Source organism: Perca flavescens, chromosome 7, assembly GCF_004354835.1.
Source record: "Perca flavescens isolate YP-PL-M2 chromosome 7, PFLA_1.0, whole genome shotgun sequence".
Taxonomy (NCBI): Eukaryota; Metazoa; Chordata; class Actinopteri; order Perciformes; family Percidae; genus Perca; species Perca flavescens.
In genome coordinates this window covers 6028215-6054294 of record NC_041337.1, presented here as the reverse complement: position 1 = coordinate 6054294, position 26080 = coordinate 6028215, and the positions used below count along the sequence as shown (strand labels likewise).

At 42.5% G+C, this 26080-nt stretch overlaps 2 protein-coding genes across 3 annotated transcripts in view; one reads left to right on the top strand and one right to left on the bottom strand.

Moving 5' to 3' along the window:
• syt6a (synaptotagmin VIa) overlaps positions 1–745 on the top strand; it is a 28700-nt gene extending 27955 nt beyond the window's left edge. The window contains exon 7 of the mRNA XM_028582022.1: positions 61–745. Within this exon, the coding sequence (XP_028437823.1) occupies positions 61–132 (72 nt within the window). The 3' untranslated portion in view covers positions 133–745. The remainder of the gene's footprint in view (positions 1–60) is intronic.
• Positions 746–2464: 1719 nt separating this feature from the next.
• Positions 2465–12710, bottom strand: olfml3a (olfactomedin-like 3a). Of its 2 annotated transcripts, XR_003692999.1 has the most exons (4): positions 12199–12710; positions 7963–8272; positions 2723–5114; positions 2465–2644 (listed from the first exon to the last, which is right to left on the bottom strand). XR_003692999.1 is itself a non-coding variant. In XM_028583293.1 (3 exons), exons 1-3 carry the CDS (start codon positions 12307–12309, stop codon positions 4330–4332), a joined length of 1206 nt encoding a protein of 401 aa, XP_028439094.1. In that variant the 5' UTR covers positions 12310–12710; the 3' UTR covers positions 2465–4329. The 2 variants fall into 2 exon arrangements, 1 of the variants encoding a protein (XP_028439094.1); XM_028583293.1 differs by having other exon boundaries at positions 2465–5114.
• Positions 12711–26080: the final 13370 nt, after the last annotated feature.

Here is a 26080-nt window from a genome sequence, read left to right as displayed (position 1 = left end):
GAGAGTGACAGTGCTACAGCAGTGTTATGAATCCTTTCCCTGTGTCTGTGTGTCCTGCAGTGGAAGGCGAGGACAGCCAGCTTCGACAGCCAAGGATCCTGCCCCTCGCCCAGGCCCCCTGCTAGTCCCTGAGCAGAGACACCTGTGACCCCGCAGCCCAGAAGGGGGTTTCCTCCCTCCTGCTGATCCACTTCCTGTCTGTTTGATCGGGGAGAAACACAATCCCACTCTCTCTCTCCCTCTCTCTCTCTCTCTCTCTCTTTCTCTGTCCCTCCCTTCCTCAAGTCTAGTCCCAGACCACTCCCAAGAACTGATCTAGGACCACAGTCAAGTCAGTTAGTTGTGTGAAGCGCAGTCTGTTCAGGTTTTAGGGTTTGAAATGTGGGTGTTGGTGGTGACCCAGAGCTGCCCTCGGTGTCCTCAGCAGAGATTGGCTGGACACCCACAGGCTGTAGAAATGTAATACTGAGCTGTCCAAGCTGAGGTGAATGGGTGTCCTAACACAGAGACTTTCCAGAAGCTGAAGATTTAGCTTTGTGCTGCAGAGACTCTCTCAAAACCTCTGATGTTGGATATTTCTCCAGGAGAGCAGCAGAAGTTCCACAGTGGACACGTCCGGCGTTAGAAAAGGAGGCTTAAACTGGATCCGAAGCAATTTCCAAACTCTCCAGCTCTCTCTCTCTCTCATTGGATTTTAGTGCTGTATTACCATAAAACCATATTAAACTGTAGCATTTTGGAACTATTAGATGTAAAACTGCTCCATCCGCTGTTATTGTTTGTGAATAGCAGAAACTGAAATTAGTTTCAAAGCTCCAGCTGAGTTCACTGTACTTCCAGTTTCATCAACAACATAAGCAATTATTGGATCTGGAGCTTGTTGAGGAGAGGGTGGATCAGCCTAAAACTAAAATATTCTCAGCATGGCAATTTGCAGCTTTAGTGTGTTCTCCCGAGCAGCCAAGACGAGATGTTTCATGTAATGAAGGAGATTATTGGTATTCACACTGGAGCCAATTGGCTGCAGTGTTGTTCTTTTTTAAATTTCTGTTACAAAAAGTAGAAGGTTAAATTATCAGACAAAGGCACAAATAGCTTGTTGAACACAATAACTTAAAGGAACACACCGACTTATTGGGAATTTAGCTTATTCACCGTAACCCCCAGAGTTAGACAAGTCCATACATACCCTTCTCATCTCCGTGCATGCTGTAACACTGTCTGATGGCTCCAGTGGCATCAGTCCAGCACAGAACATGCAGGTGAATGGTTCCAGTAATCCTACTGCTCCGAATAAGTGACAAAATAACGGCAACATGTTCCTATTTACATGTTGTGATTTATAGAGTCACAGCGTGTACAAAAAACAACGTAACATGAGACACAGCCACCTTCTAGCCCTAAACAAACCAGGAACTATATTCTTAGGTGGAAGAATGTAGTACTTTGGCGGAGTGATATGCTCGCAGCAAGCCTGTCTGAGAATATAGTTCCCGGCACATATTGGCATTATTTTGTCACAATTGGGAGCAGTAGGCTAGTTGGAACCAGTTACCTGCAGGATCTGTGCTAGGCTAAGCTAATGCTGGAGCAGTCAGGCAGCGTTACAGCACGCACGGAGATGAGAAGGGTATGTATCGACTTGTCTAACTCTGGGGGTTACGGTGAATAAGCTAAAGTCCCAATAAATCGGTGTGTTCCTTTAAAGAAAAGATACACAAATGTTGACAGACACCGTCTTTGTGTAAATGGAGCTCAGGAGGTTTCTGAACAGAGTACTTGCGAGCACACTTTACACACCCTTACCTCCTTCTCTGTTTGATGTTTGCTTTTGAGAAATCACCCTTTTCTTCCAAATGCTCATGTTTTCCTTCGGACAAACACTGTTCAAAAGCTCTTCTTTGTCTCCTCTTGTTCTTTTTTTTTTTTTCTGAACAGGTTTTTGGTGGATGTGTATAGTTTCATGTACAGCCGTCTGCCGGTTACCGTATATACGTTTAGTTTTTATAAGCAAAAAAAAAAAAAAAAGAAAAAGCAGAACAGATATAATTATAGGTAAAGATTGAAAGAAAATACTGACATTTTGAATATATGTAGCTTTGTTGGTGGTGATGATTGAGAAACATCTAAACTCTTAAAAAAAATAAAAAAAAATAAAAGGTGAACATATTAGTCTTTTGAACTTAGAAACATGCAACTTTCTTGTTGTTTATCCTGTCATTGATCATACTGTTGTACAGGGAGAATGTGCGTTTGGTGATGTTTGGTAAATGGGTTATTTTTGAAGATATCTGATGTGATTAAGCAAAAGACTGCTGCAGCGCCGCTGTTGTATCAGGTTCCTTTGCACCAATTCCCTGCATATTATTAGCTCTAGATTTTCATATAAGATGCACACAATTTCAGTTAAAGCCTGGTTTGCTGTCTTATGACTGATGCTCAAAAGAAAAACAGTAATGCACCACTTGCTTTAAATTAAACACATTACATAACGGAGGTTCCATATATCTTTATGAGGAGAAATAAAACATAACAATTTGGTTGCTATTTACGTGATCTTCCTCCAGTTCACCCTCCAGTAGCAGTAGTAGTTTCTTTTTGCTGTAATTGGCATTCGGAGTCAGCATGATATCAGGCAGGAAAACTGCAAGGAAACATTTACAGATTCTAGTTAGTACGGCTTGTACACATCATGTCTTTTTCGATATGGGGGAGCATTTACCGAATAGCATCCGTAGTATCTCAACAGCAGCCCACAGCAACTCAAATCGGATAGGTTACAAAGGTTCCTGGCTGCGACTTAGACCGGTCTAGACTTCTGGTGCCTCGTTCAGCGACAGAGGACGAGTGATACTACGTCTCAAAACTACTGTACGACAAACATTTTATGCATGACAGAGTGTGTGAAATTGTTCGGCCAGACATGAAGACTTGAACAGATGTATTCAGCAGACCAGCCGGATCTGTTTTAGTCATTTCCTTCATGGGTGTACGTTCTCCCAGAGCGAGCGAGTTAGTACCTCAGTGTGTGTGCGTGTGTGTGTGTGTGTGTGTGTGTGTGTGTGTGTGTGTGTGTGTGTGTGTGTGTAAGGTTGAGACGGTTGGGGGAGGCTGCTGATGGGCGGACAGGTCAGCGTTTACAGAGCCGTGGCAGTTCTCGAATTGGCACTTGTTAGAGCGAGAATGAGTCAGTGCACTATTGTTCATGCTTGATGTAATCCTTCACAGCGTCAACACCGCCCCCCCCTCCACGGATGTGACAGTTTGAAAATTTGCTCTCATTCACGGTTGTTTTGATGGTGAAATTCCTCTCTCTAATGGCATTATTCATAGACTTCTAATATCTTATTTTAGTGTTGAAACAAGTGGTTGAATAATGATGTCCTTTTTTTGTCTGAAACATGTGCTTTAGAACGGTCCTATATTTCTCTGACAATGTGGTGTTTTCATAGTAGAAGAAACCTGTCAAATCAACTGTTTCAAGACCTTCTAGCTTTGCCTAATATTGTAATGTTTCTTGATATGATCTTGTATCCCTTCCAACTGTTATGATAACTCTGAATTTCCAATTTTCTATTGAACATTTTGTATTTGTTATAATAGAAATGTTTGAGAAAATGTTCTGGTGATTGACAACAGTTGTTAGTTGGGACAAAAAAAAAAAAAAAAGAAAAGAAAAAAAAAGAAGTCTATTATGAGTTCCTAGATCATTTTCAAGACTCTGGATATGAGTGACCCAGTGTGTAATAAAGTAAACTGAAATATCAGACATTATTTCAGCCACAGAATGTCTTTTGTTTCAACAAGTCTGTTTTGTCCTCCCATGGGGTGTGACGTGTTCTGTGATGAGATTTTCTTTTCTTTGATTAAAAGGCTCGTGCAAAAAAAATGGCTGTGAGTTTTGTGGTAATAAAAAACAGCATATAATGAGAACACAGCCGGTGGCTTAACAAGCCGCTACGGCACAAAAAAGGCAATTACATTTCGCCATCTCGAATCAAATGGTCAAATAAAATGAGGGGAGGACACAAAAACCCCACGTAGCAAGTAAAGACTCGACAGCCTCTAATAAACCGAGTGGCATTTTCAAGTTTGTTTTGTTATATAGCACACAAAAAGGGGAAAAAAAAAGGATCTAATGAATAAATAAAAAGTTCAAAGGCGGATTAATTTGCTTAAAAATGTGTAATGTTATGGGAGATCTGTATTCAATCTAAGGTGAATGAAGAGTCTGCAGGCTGCTGGAAGACTTTTGGCATAGCGTGTGTAAATGTACTGCTTCTGTTCTTTAGCATTGCCTTTTGACAAAATGACACAACGTCCCTGCCGTCACACCAGCAGTTTCCTCTTCATGGTCAGTCTGTAGATGATTTGGTAGCCGTCATCCCAGCCGTAGAGCTGTTTTTCCTCGGGGTTGTATTTCAGACTGGCGTGGGCTCCGTACCTCCTGGGAAAGTAGATCAGGGGAGCCTCCTGGCTGATCACCATGTCGTTGACGTCAAACAGGCACTGGACGCGGGATCGGCTGGCCAGGCGCGTGTTGTACACGACGTAGACTGTCCCGCAGACTACGAAAGCCGCCTCGGCGTTCTCCCGTGGGCACCGGGTGTCCCAGATTTGTTCTATATCGAGCGTGGCCGGGTCCATTTTTGCAAGGTTGATGTTGGGCTCACTGTCGCTGTTGGCGTACAGGAGCCAGAGGCCTTCGTCGTCTGCTGCGAGGTCCGCAACGGTTTCTGGGTTGAGGCTGTAAACTGTAGCGTGGCTCTCCACGGGGAACATGGCGATGTCTGTCACCGAGCCACTCAGCAGGTCATATTTAACCACCTCAATGTCCATATCGGCCGCCTGCTGTATGTAGTACAAATAGCCATTATAGACAGCGCTGCCGGTGCCGCTCCACTCAGACGGAAGCCTGATCTGTCGGCTGCCGGTGACGCCAGGAGAGCGGGAAAAGTCTCGTACAGAGTTGAACTGGTAGAGGCTGTCTCCGGATGTCTCGTTAAAGACGTAAACCTTGGACGACCTGGGGTCTCTGGTCCACATGCCCTTGGGACTGCCCACTCTCTTCAGGATCTTGACTGATCTGATGCCAGAGATGATTTCCACACAGTCTGCAGAGAGAGATACTGTATGTAGTTAAAACTATGGTAGCTCATTCTGTCAGATACAATATATCAGAATGGACTGCTAACTCTAGAAATGTAGTTAAAGTAGGGTAGCTCATTCTGTCTGGTAGGAAATAATTAGAATGGACTACTTAGAGACAAGACAAGAACGGAAATCTCTCAAATAACCATGAAGAGAACAGGTCCTAAACCCCTCCGACCAGCTGATAGGCCAGTTGGTACAAACTCATGCTGTGCAGCCAGAAGTTGTTCAAACCTCACACAATTAGCTCCATTAGCAAGCGTTTAAAGATTTATAAAAAAGGGCTGAATTTTTAGGTAATGTCAAATATTTCCAATGGCTCTGCGCTAAGCTAAACGCTAAAGAGGTAAACTCATTATGAAAATGTTTCTTAAGGTAATAAATCAAGTGAGAAGTAGGGTCATTTTCTCATAGACTTGTATAGAATCTGACTTCTTTTTGGAGCCAGTGGAGTCGCGCCCTGCTGGAAATTAGAGAGAACGCAGCTTTGAGGCACTTCCTCAATGGCTTCACTTAACAGCCCGCATCCATCTATGTATTGTGAAAAATTACACAATTATTATACAAAATATTTCACAGGTGTGCAGTTAACATAATTATAAGAATTTAATTTAGGTTTCTGTCTCCCAGCTGGCACAATTAGTTCCATTGGCATGTTTCAGTAAACTGCCATTCCTCAGTTGAAATGTGTATTTGCAACCTGACATTTAGAAAACATCAAGCAGCCTGCAGCGGTCAATATCTGGCTCTCCAAATTAGGCAAATTCAAACCAGTCAGGGGGAAATTGGACACACAGACTCATAATGTGAGGAAGTAGGAGTGCAGCACACAGGCAGCATGAAGATGAGCTCTGTAAAACAAGACGAATACCCAAACAAAGAGGATGTCCCCCCCCTGTTGTGTCCTGGAGCAAAATTAACATCATGCTTAGAAATCTGAAATGGCTCGCTACAATGCGGTAAAGTTCGTTTTGGGTCACTTGACAATGATGCACTGTGTGCAGAGCGAACATGAGCTCGGAGAGTAACGGCGCTGACCTCAGGGCAGCTTCCTGTCCCTCCTCTCTGCAGAGACACAGCCCCAGATTACACAGGAGATTTTACACACAGAAACTAATATAGAGGAGCCTCTGCTCTGCAGTATAGCCTTCCACCATCCACTTTGTATTTAAACATCTGAATGAAAGAAAAGCTCCCTTGATTATGTAGAGCGTGACCGGCATTATGATTCTGAGCGGAGCGTTTACGATATTACCGCATCATTCTTGAATTCATGAGTTATTGATTGTCTTATTAAGTCAGTGTAAATAATAAAGAAATTGATTTGTTTCATTTGGTTTTGTAAGCAGAGTCTGGATAAATGGTACCAAAGGAATTTAATGATCCATCATTGGAGATTTAGCTTTTGGAGCCAATTAAAAATATTGATCTTTTGCTTAATGTGCACATTTAGTGAAATCTGCCGATGTAAAGGCAGATGTGTTTCATGGAATTCAAAATGTGGTGTCGCAGCTTTACCCATCACGCTTTAAAAAGGGTTATAAGTCCCTGTATTATACAATGACTCAGTGCAGCAGATATATCTCAGCACTGTTCGCCTTGGGATCTGAAGATTATAAAGACAAATGCTGTGCTCAAACAGCGCAAGCAGGGGAGTAGCTCTGCTGAAATAAACTAATTTCATCAAGTCACATTTCTCCTGGAAAACATGCCTGCCCACTGACTTAAAGCACTCCGTTAAATGACTTGTAACAGCCCCGTGTTTGTTTCCCATTTTCCAGAGGCATGGCTTTTCTGCAGAAGGGGTGGTTTAGAGCCGGGTGTCATGTGTAATGCTAAAATTAACTATAGAAATTACAATGTATATACTGTGTACAGGGTTCCACAGGTTATGGGAAACCTGGAAAAAATAATGGAATTTCAAAATCTAATTTTCCAGGCCTGGAAAAGTCATGGAATTAGTAGTCTTTGAAAGTTTGGGAAAAGTCTTGGAATTTTTGCTGTTTAATGACATGAATTGTTACAGTAATCTTCCATTGATAACCTTCCACATATTATTTTCTGTAGCTGTTGATGTAACATAGCTCTAATATGCGTTGATGCGTGACGTTTTGTTTACCATCACGTACACTTCTTTATTTTCTCCCCGCATTCTGCCTCTCCCTCCATGTGTGACAGCTATAGCTACAATTATAATTTGAGTCTGACATGTTTGAATGATACCAGGCAAGTGTACATGTAATATTTCATGGCTCTCTAATGACCGATTACAATTTGTATATGTCATTAGAGAGCCATGAAATATTATGTAGCGGTATGTAGGCTCCATATATTGTTTTTCAGACTTAAAGTACATTCAGAAATGAGTTTATATTGAAATACACTAAGAATACACTGATAGTACAATTGGTTATGTTTCCCCTCATGCTTGAAAAGCCAGGGCCAGACTGATAAAAGTGTTTGTAAATCAATTGTTTTTTTTATATGTATAAAAGGACAATGTAACGACAGTGCCATCAGTTTTGAAGTACTTAAAGTACACATGAACATTTAGAGACTGAAAAAGGCTGCCGTTTATTTTCATACAATAATTAACATTGGAGTAAAGTATACTATATAATAATCATGGAAATTGAATTTTGGGTCCTGCAGAAGTCATGAAAAAGTTTTGAAATGCTGTCCAAGAAAATGTGTGGGAACTCGATCTATCTATCTATCCCACAGTTCTGTCATAAATGAAAAAGAAAGATCAAATGCAGCCATCCTGCAGGACATTTGGCTGAAGTGTGTATGTACTTCCCTGCAGCTCACCAGAGACTCTGGAGTGCAGCTCCTCCCAGTCTTCTTCCTGCTCTTCCTCTCCTCTGCTCTCCAGCCCCCAGGCTCCCTGCTCCACCACCTTGTCTGCCTTATTCGCACAGGCCCGAGGGGAAGTCTGAGCTTCCACGTAGTCCATCTCTCGCTCCATCCGGTCCACTCGGACTGCAGCTCCTTCCAGGTCTTTGAACAGCACGCTGTGCTCATTCCTTAGCCCATCCATGGCCTCGGCAGTTAGCTTTTTGAAATCCAGCATCTCTGTGTGGTAGCGATGGGATTGTTCATGCCACAATTGCATGCGGTCCTACCGGACATGAGCACAGTAACACAAGTGTTAGAATAAACTGTAGGGTGATATTTTTTTCCCACTGTTTTTTACACAAGTAACCAAACCAGCAAGAAGACTAAGATATTAGAGCTTTGTGATGTTGTGGTGCTTTGAAATAAATGCTAATATCAGCATGCTAACATACTCACAATAATAATGCTAACATGCTGATGTTAGGCAGGTTTTGTGTTTTGTTTAAGCATGCTAACATTTGCTAATTGCACTATTAGTTTTGCAGGTATTTGGTTATAAGTATTGGACAACATATTATTTCAAAATGAAAAGTCAGGGAATCAACAAAGTTATTCCAAGTTATTCTGAGAGGACCATGAATGGGTACCAAATTTTTTGAAAATACACCCAGTAGTTGTGGAGACATTTCACTAAAAGCCAAAAATTTCAACCACATGGTGGCACTACAGAAACAGCTAGGACAATCAACAAAGTCAGTAGGATCCATCCTCTGGGTACCATGCATGTCAGTAAAAAAATAAAAATAAATCTAATGTAATCATGACAATCCATCTTGTAGTTGGGATATTTCAGTCTGGACCAAAGTGGTGGACCAGCATTGACATCCCTAGGCTCTATATCTCAACAACTAATGAATTGTCATGAAATCTTGTTCAGACATTCATGATCCCCGAAGGATGATTCTTGCTGTCCTCTGACCTTTCTAACGTCAACAGCAGGTCAAAGCTTTTACTTTTCCGGGGGACATATCTCAACATGAAGAAGGATTGGCACAACCTTTTGTATGGACATTCACGGTTCCCAGAAGATGTATCGTAAAAACCTACTGTACACTACCTGCTCATAACCTAACAGCAGACAGCCACAGTTAGAGACTACAGTAGCTAATTACTGCTGGATGTGGAAATAAGCTGTTTGCTATCATAACTTGTTTCTGATGCCCCAGGTGGCCAAAGCATCAGTTACACAAAAACTCAGTGGACATTCCCATCACGCTCGTCTGTACTTTGTGTTTAGTGCTAATTAAGAGTACATTAAAAGTACATTTCCAGGATGATTGCCTGACAGATGTCCCTCACCTTCCGCTCTCTGTGATGCCATTCTCAAACTTCGTTCTCTTCGGCGAAACAACAACACACTTTGAGCTAGCGAACTACATGCTAAGAATGGCAAGGTTTGAAGAAAATCTGGAGATTTACTTAGATTATGTTCATGGCATTTACTCTCTAACTGGGACGTTTTGGGACAGATTGGTGAGATTGCTGTGGACAAAGTACATACGGCGATAAACTGGTAAGAGCAAATGAGGTTTAACCATGTATCCAGCTAATTTAATAGCTCCCATTACTGTATAGTGTGAACAGTTAACTTCATTAAATATTGTATGTGGCGTTTTCTTCTGCGGGGTGCAAATGTTCCACCTAAACAAATTCTTTTCCGAGACTATTTAGCAGAGCCACTGTTCACTGTGTCCGGAGCTGAGTGCCGCCCAAGACCATTGGGATTGTTTTAAAGAAATGCAACCAACCCAGAGTGTTTTTTCTCCTATCCAGGAGTGTATGTGTGGAGGGGCCCAGAAATACTCCGCAGCACTGTGGAGGTGGATAGGTCTGGCAATGCGAGACCGAGCCATTAGTTCCCAACATTTTTAGATTGTGAACACTTACATCTAATTAGAACCTCTTGTCATGCTTTCAGATGTCTATGAGTTGTTAGCAGTTTTTTTTCCATATATTCCAGGATGTATGTGTGGTGTAGCCAGACCATACTCCACAGAGATGTGGAGCTAGGTCTGGCTTTGCAAAACTAATTACAAGTTGCAAGTACTAATTACCAAATGTTAGCTTGTTAATATGCTAAACCAAGACGGTATATATACATATACACACATATGTCAGCCTCCCAGAGCTGCTAGCGTGGCTGTAGACTCATCTTGTTGCCTACCAATACAAATCTCAGGAAGTAAGATGTTCCTGTTTTAATCAAGGGGGTAAGCTTCGCTTCAGAACGCAAACCTCCGATGGCGCCATTTTGTTGTTACGAAGCGATCACCTCTTGTTAGCATTACATTTTTTTTTTACGTCACTTGACTGCGAATAACTTTACATCTCAAGCGTTTAAAGACTCTATTTGTCCATTGTTTATTTCTAAAGAAACACGACAATGTATAAAAGGCTCCATTACCTTGTACCTCACGTTATGGCTCCGTAGCAGACGTTTTTGTAAAAATAAGCTAACAATTGTGTTATAACCAAGTGACTTACTGTCGCACAGTAGAGGAATTACCGTATAGTACAGGAGAAGCTCGCAGGCAGTTTCGACTTACATTAGCTGTTTAGGTTTAATTACTAATGTTAACTAGCATGTTAGTTAGCAATAATTAGCCTGTGCTTATGTTATCTCCTTACATACACCTACGCTCTCCGTCTCTGTAAGATTGGAAATGATTGAGATTTCTCTTGGCACAGCTACCAGAAGACTTACAACTTTCAGACACGTTGCTCACGTCACATCTACGTTGTCTCTTGTCACTTGGAGGCTGCGCAGTAAAGCAAGAGATCACCGGAAAAGTGCTTCTAATATCCTTCACGGGTCTCCGTCCAGAGCAACGGGGTCTATTGGTCCATGATATACTGTCTATGGTTTTAATCAAAGCCTCATCACCAAACACAATACAGTTTCTCAGTGAGGTGATGGACACCGTCAGAGTGACATCTAAATTATTCAGAGCGAGATGTAATAACTGACGACCTTCTCCACTGTCTCCTCGGCCACAGATTAATTTTCCCTCTCTGCTTGCTGGGGGCCTGCGGTCAAATGGAAATGAAAGTTCAATGAAAACTTGCTTGATGAATTGTTGTGTTCATATCAACGCGGAAGTTGAACCAGCATATTGCAATTGAGACTGCATGGAGGGAAACCACGGGGGGGTGAAGAGAGCTGTAAATAGACTGTTCATTTCATGCGGATAACAGCTTTAAGATTGTCATTTTTGCAACGCAGCCACACGGAGGATGAAAGGAAAAATTCAGAATCAATTAAATATACTCCTAAAGAATACATTAAAATAATTATTGAAATGAGAGAAATTACTCACCGAGGCAACCAGAGATGTAATCCTCTTGCATTTCATATCACAAGCAAAGCAAAGCAAAGCAAAGTCTTCCCTTTATACAACCTCCCTTTAAAACACAATACTGAACTCTCAGTAATTTGATTCCTTCCCTGAGGCACTTGGTTGCAACACAGCTTTATACCATTGCAGAACACATCTTTCTATTAGGATGTTGGGACGTCTTACACAATAAGCAGCAAAGGTTAAGCTTGTACTCATTACTGAGGTGTCACGGTCTTAAAACGCTAAAGAAATTGTAATGTTGTCGGACAGAAATGGCATGATGCATGCACTGGCGATATGATATTCCCTCAGAGGCCCCCTGCACAGTTGATGAGCTGGGCAGAGATTGCATTAATTGGATTGCATTGGTTAAGATATTAAATTCACATAAAAGAAGGTAATAATTTTTTTGGGAGGGGGAGGTTATTATCTGTGCACAGATAATAACACCCCACCCCCCCCAAAAAAGCATGAATTATAAGAATGGGCAACGTGCACAGCCCATTCTTATAATTCATGCTATGAACTTCTGCATATATTCTATATTTGACATATTTCTTTGACTAGTTTTTCTTTAAGTGTTTTGTACTTCATAATTATGATTCTTGACTTTTGCAGCACTTTTCTTTTGTCTCACTATATTTTTATTGTTATGCACCAAAGGCACCAAGGCAAGTTCCATGTACTGTATGTGGAAACCTACTTGGCAATAAAACATGATTCTGATTCTGTGCTGTCACTTAACTCATAGAATACTACAGTGTATTGATCAATTATTATCAATCATTTTAAAAGGGGCGCTGCTTCTTACCTCAATAGCTGACAACCTGTTCTCCAGATAATCCATCAGCCCCTGATAGTAATACTGGGCTCCAGTCAAAGTCCAGGCGGTGGTAACAAGGAGGACAAACACCGGCTTCATTGTGAGCAGATCAATGGGGGCCGCTCAGATTCTTTGTTTGTCCAGATTTTAGATGCTTCTTCAGGTTTTCCCCTCCCAGAACGGTCCTCAGAGCTTCACGCAACCTACTGTATAAACACTTTTGTATACAGGGTAACTACATATGCAAAAGAGGTGAGAGGGATAGAGAGAAAGTAAGAGGCCGCTCTGAGACTTTCCAATTCTTTGACCGCTCTCACTTTGCTGGAATGTTTTCACAAACTCTCAGGGAGGAGCCTTGTGCCTCTTACCCCTCTCTGTCCTCGGAAAGTGAATGTGCTCCGCTCAACTCTGTGCATGTGGGCATGTTGGTGTTTGTTGCAGTGGTGTAGTCTACGGGATACGCAGGTATACGCAGTATAGCCACTAAGAAAGCTCCAGGATTTCCATATACCCACTTAAAAATGCCCAACGACACGCAACAACATACTTTCCATTATATTTTTGATATATTTTGAATTGTCGTCTGTGTTTTTCTTCTTTACATAGGCTAAATAAAAGGTATTTTGGTGCATAAAAGTGTATCCGAATACAGGAAATGAAGTCGTTGAAGCTCAAAACTTCCCTGGGGGAGGACACCCTGATCCCCACCCCCTCCCCCAAATGCAGATTCTGGCCAATATACAGTACAGTATACCCACTACAATACATTAGACTACACCACTGGTTTGTTGCACATGTTGAACACACTGTCTCAGGCGTGTAAGCAGGGATTATATCGCAGACAGACCACAACTAAACACCTCTGCCAACTGTTACTTCTTAAAATAATAACTGCAGGGTACAGTAATATTGTTCATGGGGGAAAAAAAATGGGGAAAATGTAGTGACAGGCCATGTACTGCAATAAAATTAGTTTTTGGTGCCTGTCACTGCCGGAAAGTACAGGCAACAGAGGGAGGAGGACTCAAACACGGACAGTCGAGAAGACAGGAACAGTTCAGGGATTTACTGAAGGTATCAAGGATACGTCCTAGGTCATTAAATTGCATCCACGTTTCCTTCCCTTGCCTCCCTTCCTCAAGTCTTAGTCCGTCCCACCGAAGAAAGCATAGGCGAGACGGAGGAAATTATTCGAGTGTTTTAAAAGAGTTAGCAACGGCGTTCAGCTGCACGGCTTCTGGGAAGGCTGCTCTCATGTATTCTCGCTCATAACTCAACCCGGTCTCACGCCAGGTCGTGAAATAGTCACGTTATTTTGATTTATTAATTTGTGTATGGGTCACGATTGACGTTTATTTCGTGTACACGCCACGAATTTTGAACGTGTACAGGTCACGATTTTCGAACCTGCTCTGGGGGATGCAACAACGGGGAAATGAGGCGCCACACGCCGGCCACAACAATGGGACGGGCCGCCACTCGCGGGACACGGACTTTCGCCTTATCAATACTACTCACTACCATCATCGTTCTGTGATCACGAAATATGCTTCTTGAAATTGAAATACATTGCTTTAAAATTCTTAATCGCCACACGAAAAAAAACGACATTTACGTGTCCTGTCCACGACTTAATAGATTCAATAACGTAACCATATGACAAACTGCCATGAGACCGGGCTGCATAGCTCCAAAGAGATCCCTCCTCCATCCTCGCTCCTCGGGGGTAGAAACAAGAGCTCTGAGACGGCCTTCATGAAGCAGGGCCAGAAAAACTTGGGAAGCAGCCACAGGGTATGAGGCTCACTGGCAAGTCCAAACAGAGTAATAATGAGTCCACAGGATAGCAGTGAAAGTGCAGAGGGAAATCTCTGGCAAACAGGCAGATCCAGCCAGATACAAGCTGCAGGGATCAGGTAGCAAGGTTCAGAGGCTGGACTCCAAAAGAAGAGCAACCTTGCAACTTTGATTATCTGGCTGGGAATGGGCGGAAATGGGCTGCTATATATGCTGCAGGGCATGACGGGGGAAAGTGGAAACAGGTGAGCAGGTGGGCGAGGCGGGGGGGGAGGGGGGAGTCTGGGAAAAGTCTGAGGGCATCTAGTGGACAGGTAGAGAATAGCAATGAATAGGTCTGGGGAAGTGGGAATGAATCTCACATTCTCTGTTTGATAGCTCCTCGCTCCACGGTTGAACCGGAAGTCATTCTGGCCTTCCTTCAAGGTAATGGAGCCTTTTATACATTGTTGTGTTTCTTTAGAAACCTCCAGAGCTTCCAGCCCTTCACACTGTACGTATGTTAGGAAGAGCACTTCCTTTGTTGCTGATAAGGTCAATAGAGTTTAATCAATCCTCAAAAAAACACACACACACACACACACACACATAAATATAATGATCATCATCGTAATAGAACAAAACCAAGGTAATAGGAAGTGATTCAATAAAAAGAGTCAAATTAGATGTTAGAATTCTCTGGAGGAAGAAGTAAAAAATAAAATGCATTTTTATGATATCGGCTAGATTTTTTATCTATTATTAATTACCGGCTTAATTGCACCACTGAGTAGTGTGATGTGATCAAAGGGCAAAGCATCAATCAGGATTTATTATGTTGCACTAAACATCAGCCTATTGCAGCCTCATAACCTTTTAGCTTGAGGCCGGCACACAATGAAAGGGAGTAACTGTAGCGCAGACGTTTGTTCAAGGGTGGGACTCATTGATTCAATTTATTCAGGGGAAAAGAAGACAGATATGTCCTCCTGCGGAAAGCTTCACTAACACACCATTGCGCATGGTTGCTTTGCAAAGTTATCCACAAGATGGCTACCAGCCCTTCACACTGTACGTATGTTAGGAAGTTAAAAGATAAAATAGCCGAGTCAGAGCACTTCCTTTGTTGCTGATAAGATCAATAGAGTTTAATCAACCCTCAAAAACACACACACACACACACACATACACAAACACACACACACACACACACAAAGATGAATAGAATGATCATCATCGTAATGGAACAAAACCACAAGGTAACAGGAAGTGATGCAATAAAAAGAGAGTCAAATTAGATGTTAGAATTCTCTGGAGGAAAAAGTCCAAAGGATAACATCAAGATGGGAAAAGAAAACTGTTGAATTTGAACCAAACAGCACTTCTTTTTTTTTAAAGTTAAGGAAAAAAACCTCTGCAGTGGCGTTATTTGCTCCATTAAACAAGTGTCGGACATTAACGGCTTCACTGCAACCACAGGCTGCATGCCCACGGTTGATCTGCCTTATTGGTTCCAACGTATAGCTCCCCTCTCACATTGACAGCTAGAATTAGTCGATACCACGTTGTTGCTGCTTGGAAGGAGACTGCTTTGCACTGGTGCGAGCGGACAGCGTGTGCTGTAGATCATGCTGAGTGCAGGGGCAGCAGTGCATGAGCGTTTGATTTCACAGGCAATCACACTCGGACAGCGCCTGACCTTTCACCCCAGGGGCATAGGAACTTTTCTCCATATAGCCTACAGACGTGGGAGGGATTATGGGCCCCTGGACACGGACATGTAAAAGGCCCTCCACCATAGAAGCAATATACCCAAACTGAAAGACACACAAAACCACCACAAATTATGCAGCCACGTTTAGCCTCTCTTATTAGTGGTCATTTTGCGTCTCTTTTAGTAGTTTTGCATCTCTTTGTGGTTGTTTTGCATCTCTTTGTGGTTGTTTTGTGTGTCTTTGTGTGTCTTTGTGGACGTTTAGCATCTCTTTGTGGGCCTATTATGTCTCTTTGCGGTTGCTGGAAGAATTATGTCTCTTTGTGTTCATTTTATATCTCTTTGTAGTCGTTTTGCTGAAGACTAAAAGACACCAGACAATTACAAATGATGCAAACGCGTTTTGCGTCTCTTTTTGGTCGTTTTACAATTCTTTGTGGTCATTTTCCATCTCTTTCTATCTGTTTTTTTAACCGTTTTGCATCTCTTAGAGGTTTGCGTGTCTCTTGTGGTCGTTTTGTGCCTCGTTTTCAGTAGTTTTGCGTGTCTTTGTGTGTCTTTGTGGGACGTTTAGCATCTCTTTGTGAGCCTATTGTGTCTCTTTGCGGTTGCTGGAAGTATTATGTCACTTTGTGTTCATTTTATATCTCTTTGTAGTCGTTTTGCTGAAGAATAAAAGACACCAGACAACTACAAATGAGGCAAACGCGTTTTGCTTCTATTTTTGGTCGTTTTCGACTTTTCGCGGTCACGGTTGTTTTGCGTGTCTTTGTGGATGTTCAGGGTCTCTTTGAAATCATGTTTGCGTTTCTTTCCTTTTGTTTTTTTTGTCCCTTGTGGTCGTTTTGCATCTTTTTCTTTTGTGTCTCTTTGTAGTCATTTGATTGACTTTCCAACAGGAAATTGAAACACGTCACGTCATGCAAAGGCTCTGGTCCAGGAGCCGCCTGGCTCTTTACCTGGCAGGCCTGTTCACCTTCTGATAGGAAAGTATGTTGGGGGGGTGGAGGGGTTCAGGTTGCCATCCCTGGCCGCCTCTCCGGCCCCACCCTTGTTTCACAGGAGTCACAACAGATGATATGAACGGTGAAGGCTGTTTACACTCCAGGAAACAGGAAAGCCAGAGAGGTTTAAAGCTGGCGGCCTGCTGACGAAGGGCCGGTGGTGGCGGATGCTCCAGCAGCTAATGGCCGGGCTCTAGTCATGCTCCTCTTTGATTGTCTGCTGCCCAATATCATCTCTGCAAATCCTGAACTGAGCAAACAACCCCCTGTCTATTTTTATGACCACAGACAGCAGACCAGACTGTGAGTGTCGTCATGGTAACAAAGTGCCGTGTACAGCTGCTTTTAGAAATCGAAATGGCCAACCTGGAGTTTGATCTAATCTGGAACACATTGCCTGTCTGGAGCTGGCAGGCGAGAGCATTGACAGGCCAATGTGTGTGTGTGTGTGTGTGTGTGTGTGTGTGTGTTTTATGCCCCAGCTCTTTCTTTTTCAATCATAGTTCTTGATTGATTGAGTAATTACAGTTTCACCCTTTTTTCTCCCTCCATTTTGCTAGATCGATTTGAAGCATGCGTCTCATGCTGTCTGCCTCTAAGTGTAGATTTTTAATCCATTATTAACTACCGGCTTAATTGCACCACTGAGTAGTGTGATGTGATCAAAGGGCAAAGCATCAATCAGGATTTATTATGTTGCACTAAACGTCAGCCTATTGCAGCCTCATAACCTTTTAGCTTGAGGCCGGCGCACAATGAAAGGGAGTAACTGTAGCGCAGACGTTTGTTCAAGGGTGGGACTCATTGATTCAATTTATTCAGGGGAAAAGAAGACAGACATGTCCTCCTGCGGGAAAGCTTTACTAATACACTATTGCGCATGGTTGCTTTGCAAAGTTATCCACAAGATGGCAGCATCTCTCTTTTGGTGAAAAAGTCAAAAAGGGAGCAGTGATGGAAGACGTGATCAGATATTTTACTTAAGTAAAAAAATACCAATACCACCAGGTACAAATACTCTATTGCAAGCCTTGCATTTAAAATCCTACTTCAGTGAAAGCACAACAGTATCATTAACTAAATGAACTTCAACTATCAAAAGACAAAGTGCTGGTTCTACAGAAAAATGGCACTTATTATTGTATTTCATTAGCAGCTAGTTTGAATTTCTTAAGATGCAGTTGGGTAGTTTAGTCTTGTGGTTCCCAACATAGAAGTCCAGTCCCTCCAAATTTCACATGTTTTACATGATTCTTCAAAGTAGCCACCCTTTGCTTTTTTTGATAACTCTGCAAACCCTTGGTGTTCTCTCAATGAGCTTCATGAGGTAGTCACCTGGAATGGTTTTCACTTTGCAGGTGTGCTTTGTCAGGGTTAATTAGTGGAATTTTTTCCCTTATTAATAAAAAAGCAAAGGGTGGCTACTTTGAAGAATCTAAAATATAAGACATGTTTTCAGTTATTTCATACTTTTTTGTTAAAGGTGCAATATGTAATATTGTATGTAATACTGGCAGCTAGCGGTTAAAATAGTTACTACACTACCAATTCAAAATACTGGAGAGTCGTCTCCCCCGCCCCCTCCTGCCCAGACTCGAAGTTCACGGGGGTTGCCAGGCTGAGACCGCAGCATTCACAACAATGTTGCTAGATGCTTTTCTCACATAGCCAGACATTATTCCACAGCACAGCAGAGTAGCTAACGTTAGATGCTAGTCTCACATAGCCAGACATTACTCCACAGCACAGCGGAGTAGCTAACGTTAGATGCTAGTATCACATAGCCAGACATTACTCCACAGCACAGCGGAGTAGCTAACGTTAGATGCTAGTATCACATAGCCAGACATTACTCCACAGCACAGCGGAGTAGCTAACGGTAGATGCTGGCTATATTGACAGTCATAAAAGCCCGTGCTCACGCGGAGCTCTGTAACCAACTGACAGACACACTTTTTCGGCTTAAAATGACAGTATGAACCGCTAAAAACACAACAACCTCACGGTCCTCTCCACACGCCAGTCAGGCACACTTCCTCGGCTTAGAATTACAATACGAAACGCTAAAAATACCACTACCTTGCCGACGGAACACACTTCATTGGCTTAGAATTACGGCAACAATCGCTAAACACACTGCAAACTCACAGTCCTCTCTTTCCGATTTACAGCCCCCCTCTTGTGGCTTAAAATAACTCACCGTTGTCGGCTCCAGCCGCTAAACTACACATTGTAAACAGTCATGGGCTGCATGCCTGGTCCTCCCGGTAACGTTAACAGTTAGCAGGGTTAGCATGGCAGCGTTAGCCAGGACCAGTCGGGATCACTTTACTGGCTGTCTCAATTGGTGTGAGTACACAAATGTTGAAATGACAAAAAATGCCCATCCCTAGTAGCTGTGATAAATTAGCGTGGAGCTAATGCTTACCTGTTCAGGAGAAAATAAGCCAACTCTGCGTCCTTTTGGGATCTAAGCTGACTCCATCTTTCAAATACATCTCCAATATTTACCAGGGGGTTGTTATGTTTCTGGTCACCCAACTGTTAGAAACATGCTGTTTTCTTTTTTTATGTCATGTAGAATCTATCTCAGTTGATCCTGTTCGTTTATTTGCTGCTTTCATGGCTGTACTAACGTTACAGCTGTAGCGTGCTGGGTTTACGTTTTTACAGGTATATCTGGCAACCCGGCCTGCCTGTCAAACTGGGCCGTTGATAACAACACACAGATCAAAACATAAACATAAATTCCGTCACGGAATGTAAATTTCAAAAAGAAAAAATACTGACAGTAGCATTTTTGTCAGAAAAGATAGTATTTCAGTTTAACATGTTTCCTTATTATCTGATGAGGCATTGGTGTCATTTTTGGATTTATTACAGTGCAAATATTACATATTGGACCTTTAAGTACATAATTCCATATGTGTTCATTCATAGTTTTGATGCCTTCAGTCAGAATCTACAATGTAAATAGTCATGAAAATAAAAAGGAAACGCATTGAATGAGAAGGTGTGTCCAAACTTTTGGCATGTACTGTATATGTATTGCGATGCTCATTCATATAACATTTGGTCTATGGAACAGAATACTGTTGATTCATTAGTTGAGGTGTTTGGTAGTCTGGATCAATCGCCAAAGCGATGCGTTTTGTCCAGCCCGGTCTCACGCCAGGTCGTGTAATAGTCACGTTATTGTAATCTATTAAGTCGTGGACAGGTTACGTAAATCCCGTTTTTTTCGTGTGGCCATTACGAAATTGAAAGCAATGCATTTTAATGGGAAGCATATTTCGTGATCCCAGAACGAAAGCGAGTAGCGAGTAGTTGATAAGGCGAAAGTCCGCGTTGGTCGGGGTGGTGGATGGGCCAGAAAACACAGGACTTTCACCCCGGAGACCGGGGATCGCGCCCCGCGGCAGAAAACACAGGACTTTCACCCCGGAGACCGGGGATCGCGCCCCGCGGCAGAAAACACAGGACTTTCACCCCGGAGACCGGGGATCGCGCCCCGCGTGTGAAAACACAGGACTTTCACCCCGGAGACCGGGGATCGCGCCCCGCGTGTGGCAGTTCCTTTGTTGGCGTGTCCCGTGTGTGACGGTTCCTTTCCCCGTTCTTTTTTTTTCCTAACCCCAACCGTCTTGTTATTGTGGCGTTTCATTTCCCTGTTGTGGTGTGCCTTTCCCCGTTCTTTTTTTTTCCTAACCCCAACCGTTTCATTTCCCCGTTGTTGTGTGGTCGCGAGTGGCGGCCCGTTCCATTGTTTTAGTGGCGCCTCATTTCCCCGATCGTGTGGCGCCCGTTCCATTGTTTTTTCCCCGATCGCGAGTGGCGGCCCGTTCCATTGTTTTAGACGGCGTGTGGCGCCTCATTTCCCCGATCGCGAGTGGCGGCCCGTTCCGTTGTTTTGGCCGGCGTGTGGCGCCTCATTTCCCCGTTCAAAAGTCGTTGCATATACACGAAAAAAACGGGATTTACGTAACCTGTACACGAATTTATGAATCAAAAAAACGTGACTATTACACGACCTGGCGTGAGACCGGGTTGGTTTTGTTGTTCTCAAACTCTGTTCGCTTCGGGGAAACAACAACAAACTTTGAGCTAGCAAGCTACACGCTGAAAATGGCGAGTTTTGAAGAAAATTTGGATCGTGCAATAAGGCAGGCCTGCTTGGTTCTTTCGGGGAATGATTGTTAAGATTTACAAGGAATAGGTTTACAGCATTTACTCTCTAACTGGGACGTCTCTAACTGGGACCGATTGGTGGGATTGCTGTGTTTATCAGTGTTTTAAGCCCCCCAACGTCTCCTTCCAGGCAGCGCTGCCTGGAAGGCACTAGGATTAGGCAATGGTTATGGTTATGGTTAGGTTCCTTGAAGTCAATGGTCGCAGGGCTGCCTGGGAAAAAACACCATTGAGTGATTGCTGTGGACGAAGTACACACGGCGATACACTGGTAAGAGACAATGAGGTTTAACCATGTATCCAGCTGATTTAAAAAGCTCACATTACTGTATGTGCATTTAATATTGTATGTGGCGTTTTCTTCTGTGGGCAAAATAACCTCGGGAATGAACTTGTTTTGGTGGAACGTGTACGTTCAAAAGTTGTTTTAGTCGTGCAACAGAAAACTCAGATTGGACAGATAGTCTAGCTAGCTGTCTGGATTTACCCTGCAGAGATCTGAGGAGAAGTTAACCATAGAAGAAGCTAACGGACATCCGGTCGAAATTAGTGAAATCCAGCTGAATTTCTGAACAATCCAGGAAATGAAACGTCGTCGATATAGACTATTCTCAGGTGAATACCAATAGGAAGGAAATAAGGGACATATACATTATAAATATATTTAAACTAAAGACATGTTTAAATATGATTAGACATGCAAGTATAATTCAAATGAGTATTGCACAAACTTCTAATCAACTTCTAATCAATACATCACAATACTCTAGATACTTCATTATGTTGATAAGGTGGGTGCCACAGGTTGGCGAGACACTAGGGGGCAACAAGAGACATTAAAAGCCAATGATAGAGAGTGTGTCAAATAGTCATAACCATCCAAAACTGTGTTTGAAATGATTGAGTGAAATATCACAAATATACTGTAGGCTATATACAGAGAGGTTAAACTCCCTGGTACACCTCTTATGCTCAAACCGTTATAAAACTCCAAAAACAGAAATCCAAATAGACTTGTTTGAGATTTAGGAGGGGTCATTCTCTTAAAACTAGGAAAAGTCATGAAGTCCTGAGCTGATAAAACAATGTTAAGTATGTTTTTGGAGCTCTTAAAAAAGGGCCTTGGGTCTCCTAACAACATTCCGGGTAAAATATCTCAATAAAAATAATATTTTCAATAGAAAGTAATTAATGGTAAAAAAATTTTTTAGATAGCCTAATACATTCAAAGATGGAACTGTGAAACAAACTGTGATTATGAATGTGTGTGCATCTACGTGCGTGCATGTGTGTGTGTTTGTGTGAGTATCTCATTTTATCTCATGCGTTTGCCTTAGCACCAGGCGTCAGACACCAAACACCCGTTAAAGGCAACCTTCTTTACTACCCTTTCGTACTGATTGAGAGAAAACTTAGCAGCCCAGTGCCAGGTCGTATAAAAGCACAGACCGAAAGGGTGAAGCAACGTAAATCCTTTAGTCCCTTGTAAAAAGCTTTAATACACCCGAGGCGCCAAATCACTTGACCTGCGTTAGCCCTGCCGTTTGGGGGTTTTCTGGCTGACTGAGCAGTGTGGAGCCAGCCTTTCTCCTCCCATTCTCCGGCTGTCAGTCCAGGTAAAAGTCAAGGCCTTATTAGTGACACAATTGCTCTGCCCGGCTTCATGGGATCTTCTGTGTTTAATCAGCCACTGAGAGCCATGTTTTTCTGCATCCAAAGTTTTGTTAACCTATGTAGCCTTTAACCAAAATCCTTCCTTTTAATTTTACCTTTTTATGCCAAGAATTTGCAAAAAAAAAAAAAAAAAGTTCCAATGGCGGATCTCGGTGTTTGTGTTGTTGGCCACATAATCTTGGAAAGTTAACGGCTTACTGTGAATACAAACCAACTTTTGGGAACATCCACGGAGCATCGGTGAGTCATGCAACTACCAGGAATTGTGAAATGGTTTGAGGTGTGAGGTGTATCCAAGCCGGATTTCAAATGAGGTATGCATTATGTACACACATCAAGTACGCACAGTACACAGGTGTGTCTTGTTTTAATTTGTTGCATACAGGGGGTTCTTGAGAGAAATATTTTTTCATCATGATATCTAAAATTGGCCCGTGCGCTATAATGAAAAACTGTCTCTCAACTTGAATGTTCATTTCTGGCTCTGCCCTGACAGACGACATGCACTTGCCTGGGTTTCTGAGCAGGAGGAGTGCCTGAGGGGCTGTGGACAGCTGCTCAAAGGGGTAAAAAACTCTCGACAAAAGCAGCATTTATCCATGGTGGGCGCTTCATTGGGAGCTTGACCGCTGGAAATAAAGATGCAGTATGTGAGAGAATATCCAAGGAAATGCCGTCACACAGCCAGTTGTCCCTACAGGAGCACACAGCTGTTAGCCATACTGCTTCTCGGTCTAGACGCTGCTCTCTACACTCACACACACACACACACACACACACACACACACACACACACACACACACACACACACACACACACACAGTATTATATTGAGTAGTTTAAAGGATAGGTGCACAGTTTTTCAAGTCTATTGTAAAACAGGACACATACCCATATGAAGCAGATGTTGCTTGCTGTAATAATGTTGATAATGAATGCAAAATAAACTTTATTTATGCACAGAATGTGTACTGTGGATGGCCAGTATGAACAGGAGGAATTATTATTATTATTATTATTAGTAGCAAGCACAAACTGTTTCAATGTACATATGGGCATTACATGAGTTTTGGTTCAAAGTTGTGAACCTATCCTTTGACATGTATGGGAGATAGTGTGCTAAATGTCTATTTTTGATCAGGCGTCTTGTAGGGAGAACTTGGAGTGCTATTGAATGCAACATAGCTGCACACAGTCAAGTGCCATGTAAAAAATAAAAAAAAAATAAAAAAAAAGAGATTCCATTGCCAACCACTCCTCAAGCGCCACATGCGTCTCGAGCTTGTCCATATGACATGTTTCAGCATTGTTCTTGTTGCTGTTTCTGCGTCTGCAGCTGAGTGGGGAAACATAGCAGGGGGGCAGGCTCGTGCATACCATTATCTCACAAAGCACTCATTACAGGAGTATCTCCCATATCCTCTATACCAGCAAAACATGTCACCTCACGCTCTCCGCCTCATTCTGAACACCACAGCACTCAAACCCAACACCTCTCTGGCACAGGGCTCCACTGACTCACTTAAGTGAAATGCCTCAAACATTACGGTTGCCAAATTATGAAGTTAACAGAAATGTATGCATGGGGCCTCCTCTTCCTGTAAGCATGGGGAGGGGGGGGGAGACTTGTCGCAGCCACTTGCAACCCACCTGTAAGCCCCCTTTTCATCAAAGTAAAAACTGTAATGTTTTGCCACCATACATCATGGGCACATATGTTTTTTTTCCCCCTGTCAACACCAGAGCAATAAAAACGAGGTAATAGTCTGCAGACGAGAACGTTCATTTACAGTTTATAATTGCTCAAGTTCATCATGTGGGCTCTGCGCAACATGCTTCAACACTGATTAGAGTAGTTATCTTTGTGAAAATCACCACATTATCCGCCTTTACTTTTTACTTACCTTTTACTGAATGATCCCATGTAAACGGGGCATACTTCTTCTATAAAAGGTAATTACATGTTAAGTGGCTCCATGTCTGGATTAGTGAAAGTATGAATGCATCCTACCCTGCGATTTATCCATAGTTGTAATTACCACACGGCTCTTAAAAAGCAAAAAATAAAAACTCCACTACATCAACCATGACATCCATTGCTTCATGTTAAGGTTAAATGCCGTGATCGCACTGATAAGCAGCTACAATTAGCTACAGTATGGCGCGGCAGGATGGAAACAATTTATCAGTTCCTGGACCTCGGTTAAATGAAATCAAATGTCGTAGGAAGCCCATTAGGTATTTGTTTATCAGGCAGTCATCTTGACGTATGTCCTGAGAGTACCTTATGTGAAAACCAGTGTCCCCATCAGAGCATCCCAGCAGACTGGAGCAAGGCTCGGCAGAGGTAGGCTTGTCAGCAGCTGGTTCAGTCCGTCGCACGGTGTGGAAAAGCTCTGTCATGGCCTACCTAATGTTGATTGTTTGGAGTTGGGAGATCCCACCGTCTTGTCTGCACGCTGGCATCTGAAGGGGTTCGGAGTGGAGAAAAAAGGGGGCTGTTTTAAAGATTTCTTTAGCTAAAAAAAAAAACGGGTTACACTTTACTTGAAGGTATCTACATAAGAGTGACATGACACTGTCATGAACGTGTCATAAACATTATAAACAAGTCATAAACGTTTATGACATAACGCTTCTTTTAGTAAGTGTCATTCGTTATTATGGAATCCATGCAACTTCTAGGCAAGACCCTCCCTTCAATAGCATTCACACACTACTATTGGCCAGGCGTCCGTGCTTACGCAAGGTAACGTAACCCGACTTGTTCAGGTGCTATCCCCTAACCAATCGGCTATCCTAACCATAACCACTCGAGGTCGGTGCCTAACCCCAACCAATTGAGCTGCTTCATAGGGCGGGACTTGTTACGTGGGATCCATAATAACGCGGCAGTGACCTCTTCAAATGAGCTGACAAAGTAAAACGACTTTTACGAACCGTATTCCGTGATGCAGTTACGTCCTCATTTTAGTAGTTTTATGTGACTCATTTTAACCCAGTCCACGATGATTTCCTAACCCTAAGTAGTTTTGTTGCCTAAGTTTAAGTAGTTCTTTTCACAATGTTAAAGGACAAATCTGGCGCAAAATGAACCTAGGGGTTAATAACGTGTACCGAATCAACCGTTCTCTGGGATTTGTTTTCATGCTAATTGAATGTGACCAGTTTTAGGGCAAACCGCTAATTAGCTTATAAAGCTAGTCGTCAGAGCACGGGTAAAGTAAAAAGAAATCACTATTTCTATACCACTAACAAAGGCTCAAAATAGCACCACACTTCCACGGTGGCATAATGAGGTCCCTACATGTAAACCGAAGCATTGAGAACTTTGTAAGTGTACAGACAGATAAGAAAAAGATAGTTTATAAAGGCATGTATTCAATGCATATGGATGTTGGAAAGGTTGGATGGTTCATGACATTTAGATTTGTTAAATTCTTTGTTGTGAAATGAGTTGAATCAATTCATTGCTGTCACATTGTTGTTGACGTATGTTGGGGGAGAGTATTG